The sequence below is a fragment of the Atta colombica genome, unplaced genomic scaffold, assembly GCF_001594045.1.
Source record: "Atta colombica isolate Treedump-2 unplaced genomic scaffold, Acol1.0 scaffold179, whole genome shotgun sequence".
Classification (NCBI taxonomy): Eukaryota; Metazoa; Arthropoda; class Insecta; order Hymenoptera; family Formicidae; genus Atta; species Atta colombica.
Window position 1 is genome coordinate 23180 of NW_017259270.1, and position 4817 is coordinate 27996.

General features: G+C 27.4%; 2 protein-coding genes across 2 annotated transcripts in view; both read right to left on the reverse strand.

Moving 5' to 3' along the window:
• Nucleotides 1-2814, reverse strand: part of LOC108686403 (probable cytochrome P450 304a1) — a 6205-nt gene extending 3391 nt beyond the window's left edge. Inside the window, exons 1-2 of the mRNA XM_018191706.1 lie at nt 2638-2814; nt 1666-1917 (exon numbers count right to left, since the gene is read on the reverse strand). Of these exons, the coding sequence (XP_018047195.1) occupies nt 1666-1917; nt 2638-2728 (343 nt within the window). The 5' untranslated portion in view covers nt 2729-2814. The remainder of the gene's footprint in view (nt 1-1665; nt 1918-2637) is intronic.
• Nucleotides 2815-3759: 945 nt separating this feature from the next.
• The window catches only part of LOC108686391 (TELO2-interacting protein 2-like), a 2881-nt gene continuing 1823 nt past the window's right edge, over nt 3760-4817 (reverse strand). The window contains exons 3-5 of the mRNA XM_018191675.1: nt 4596-4757; nt 4314-4520; nt 3760-4233 (exon numbers count right to left, since the gene is read on the reverse strand). Of these exons, the coding sequence (XP_018047164.1) occupies nt 3961-4233; nt 4314-4520; nt 4596-4757 (642 nt within the window). The 3' untranslated portion in view covers nt 3760-3960. The remainder of the gene's footprint in view (nt 4234-4313; nt 4521-4595; nt 4758-4817) is intronic.

The following is a 4817-nucleotide window of genomic DNA, read 5'->3' on the forward strand; positions in this document are numbered from 1 at the left end:
TCATTTTAAATCAAAAACATAGGGAATAGACTGCGCAATTTATGGTCAAAATAATCGATAAAAGTAAGAGAGAGGAAACGTTGGAAGACGATCAATTTGTATCTCTTTCTATTCAATGAGAGAGAGAATAGAGAGCTTTTGCAATAACGTGAATCCAAATGGTGAACGCTAAAGTCACTTTATTCTTTTCTTAATTAGTTGTTAATTCCAGTATGGTATTGTTATTTTTGATTATCTTTCCGATAACAACAAGGTTTGATCCCAAGATGAAACCCTGCAACTTTGTCACACTGTATATATTTGGACTGAATATGTATTTTTAACTCAAAACGTATGAAATTTATACCTCGAAATCAGACAAAGACAGATAATAAATATAAATCAAATATTTTATTTTCAATTAATTACAATACTTCAAAGAAATTTTATTGGAAAAGTTTGCAAAAAATGACTAATTTGGATAAAAAATTCTCAAATTTTTAAATTTAATGTTAAAGCAAAAACCCGTAGGATTTTTTAAATTAACCCTTTGGACTGACAAAAAAAAATAGTACGATATGAATCGCTCAAAAAAATATAATTATTTGAATTATCGAAAATCGACATTTTTGAAAAATCTACATATAAGTTCACAATTAATAAAATTTTATTATTTAAACGATATAAAATGATAGATAAAGGATTGTACATATGTAAATATTATTATAATATATATAAAATTAAGTTTATTAGGATTTAGTTTAGAGAATGATGCAGATCGCTCTAAAGAAATACATTCGCCCCGATCGAGCGATCTTCGAAGACTGACAGAGATTATAAAATTTCTACTATTTATTATTGAAATAATTCTTTTTAATTCTATATACATTTCCGTATTTACTTTTATACTATCCGAAACTCAGCATATTTAAAAAATAAAAGAGTATCCAGAACGCTGAAAATTTACAAGCTACTCACATGTGTCCCAAGTACTCTCTTTGAATTTTCGTGCATTCTCACATCGAGAATAACACAAAAAAAAATATCCTTGCAGGCTTATCAACTGTCTGGACAGTTAAAAGTTTTTTCAGCTTCAATCTTCAAATTATATTATAAAAGATACAACAAATTATATTATAAAAGATACAACATGTAAAAAATTGCATAGGGTACGTTGAACTCATGAAGGTCATACTAAGTTAAAAAGAGTAAGGTAACGATGAAAAGAAGATAAGAGAGTTTACCGTCTGGATAAACAATATTAGAAAAAACTTTTTAATGAGAACAGTGGTCTTCTACGATCCCTCTCTCTCATTATTGTCGATCACATTTGAATTAATACGGATCGCGTAATCTATACTTTTGCTTTAAATTAATTTCATTTCAGATAAAATTAAGCGCTGATAACTTTGGATTTTGGACTTTCAACATAATCAATCTGAATCCGCAAATTAAATTAGAAAGACTGTACAGAACTTATTGCGAAAAATATTATCTCTGCTAGGATTCGAACTTGGAACCAATTTCGAAGAATATAATAAGTTCTTTCTAATTAGTTTAGGAGATGATCAATAGCGTTTCAGATTGATTGTGTCGAAAGTTATCAGTGCTCAATTTTATCTGATGTATTCATATGTACGATCATTCTAAAGTCTTAATAGTTCACATAATTATATTTTTCATTACCTAATTCCTTTCCGAAAGCTCGATCTTTTATATGCTGCGCTGTAGTAACTCGGCCATCAAATTCTTCTCTTGAAAGTACTTCTTTTATGCTTTTGTAATCGTTCACTATTATTGTAAAGCTATCACCCATATAGCAACTGATAACCTTTGATTTTAGTTTCTTCACATAATAATCGATTGTTAAATATGGAAATTTGTAATTTCCCCATAACAACATCCAATAAGATCCTCCTATCGGAATTCTGATAATGCCTATCTCAAATATAAATTCCAATATTAAGATCATCATGTCACAAACAATTTAGAATTTGACGTCACAAAGATATAAGTGTATAAGTTATTTTTTAAAAATAAAAAATGATAAAACTATTTTACGTTAGAGACTGTTAACTATATGTGAATAAATAGACAAGGTCTCTAAATTAATAAGAAAATTTTCCGATTTGTATGAGTTTTTAATATGTTATAAAATAAGGGACATATGTATTTTTTTATACATGCTATATGCACTTTTGGAAGGTGATACATCTCTTTAAAGAAAATCAATTATTTTTTTCTAAATGAATATCGTCGTCAAAAAGGATGAAAAAAATCTTTTTATCATTATTATAAATAAATGTATTATAAGTAAATGAAATTACTTTTATTCTACTTTTATTAAAGAAATGTTTTTTTATAGTTTCGACGATGTTTGCTTCGAAAAATAACTAATTGATTAGGTATTTCACTTGCTAAAAGTATACGAGTATGTATAAAAAAAATATGTATCACTTATTTTCTAGATTACATATTAAAAACTTACCAAAATTGAAGAATGCTTTTCTTCGTAAAAAAAAGAGAAGTTAAAGAAAATATTTAATGGCTAATAATAAAAGTATAATGTGACTTGATATTCTATAACGGAGATTGAAAAAAGTAAAAAGTAACACAAGATAGTTTATAATATTTTATAAAATTCTAATTTTATTTTACCCGGAGGTGTATTAGGTGGTTTATCATAAGCAAATTTGTATAGTTTATATATCACAAGAAGCGTAAATATTACGATTAAGAATGGCGACATGATTTAAACAGATCAAACAGTAGATATCAAATGAACGCTTCGCGAAACGAACGGGTTTTATAAATCTCGTCAGTTTGCGTAATCCTAACAAGTGGATATAGAGATATGAAGTGTTACGATGAAAGATAAAGAGAAAGATATATAATTTAGTGCCCCTTACAATTTAATATTTTCTCTTCAACATCAAGTGTTATCATGCAATTTAAGAATAATATATCCATAAAATAATAAATAAAATTCCTATGATAATCTTCTCGCTTATAGCAATTAAAGTATAGCAAGTAATTATCTGTAATTATAAAATATTTATACTTTGGCTAAGGCGTATCTTTTGACCTACGATTTTATTTGTGCTAAAAAAAACAGAAATAATGATTGAATATTTAATTAAAAAAAAAAGCGAACATAATTAGTCCTGACAGTATAATATATACAACGATAATTAAAAAAAAATAAATCTAACATCAATGAAATAAATGCTTTATAGTTCTGAAAAATAAGTATAATAAAATTAAAGTGCATAATTTAAGCTTTTTATTGTGAGTTTTTGAAAAATATTTGATTCATCTAAAAACAAACATAGGATGAAATCATAATTATATACAATAACAATAAAAGAGTAACATTTCATAAAAAAGAAATTGGCTTTTTCTATTTATCAGAATTATCTTCCATATGCATCTTTTAAATTATTTTATCAACTATATTCATTAAATAGTCGATCGATTGAGATTTACAAATAGATTAAGTCTTTTACTTTCCATTTTTCAAATTTAAAAGAAAATCTATCGAGTTTTTCTAAATTGTATGATTTTTCTAAGTTATAGAGAATTGCTATCCTCTATATATAATTTCTTCAGCTATTACACAATAATTATTCAACAATTAATTTTATTATTAATCACAAATGATATCAGCAATCCATCAATCAAAAAGTTGTACACTGTAATCTCGTAGATACGATTTTTTTGCAATCGCATATATATCTTAAAGAATAATTAAAATAAATGTATTCTGACAAAAAACGTTTGCTTTATAAATGATTGTATATTAACATATTTTTACATCACAAATAAAATATCTAAGTACCTAATACGTTTCACTTTTATCTCTGAACTACAGAGGTTTACATGAGAATATAATATTTCTATCAACGCATTTTTTCCATACACACATTATATAGAATACATTATATATACAAATACGCACGACAATCGCATGCATTTCGTAAATTATTCGAAATATTTGATATCACTACCCTGGCATACGACTGGCAAACTATTATTGAGCATCGAACGCATTCGATCGTCATTAATTACCGTATAACCTACATTCGGTGATAACTGGTACAACATGCAAATGCAATCTTCCAGATTTTGCATGATCGCTCGATCGAACACCGGTGTTTCCCTCAGATCGAAATGCAACTTCAAAAATACAGTATAAAGTGGGGCGCAATGTGCAGCTATTCGCAGACGAAACATTAAGAGGAACGTCTTTGCCATCTAAGTATAAAGAAAATACAAATTGAGATTAATATCTGTTTTATTTATTTTATATTGTATGGCATATTATGATATTGTACCTCTAAAGTCGCCTTTAATGTCCTTAAATCTGTGTGATGTTCGCAGTACTCGGTAAGTATGCGAATGAGCGCTCCACACCATTTGGCACAGCCTATGTTTGTAATGAGTTGAGGTAAACTCAACATATATACATGCCGCAATTCAATATTCTGCTCAAATTCCATGTTCTCTATCAAAGTTGAGAGAACTTCGTCACGTGTTGTCCACTGCAAAAGTGGGCAAAGAAAATTATAATTTCAAGACTGAATACTGATTTCTGATAATCTTGTGAGTAGTATTACCTCAAATAGATTTATGGTATTATCCCAATGTTCCATAGTAGCTAAAAGACTAGCCATACAGGAATACAAAGGAATAATGTATTTTGCTTCCTTTTGATGAGTTAAAAGTTGCAAGGCGTGATAAATTAGTTTAGCATAACCAGAATCTATCAGTCCTTTTTTCTAAAATATTTGTTAAGTGAATACATATTAAGTATATACATTATTATATATACATATATA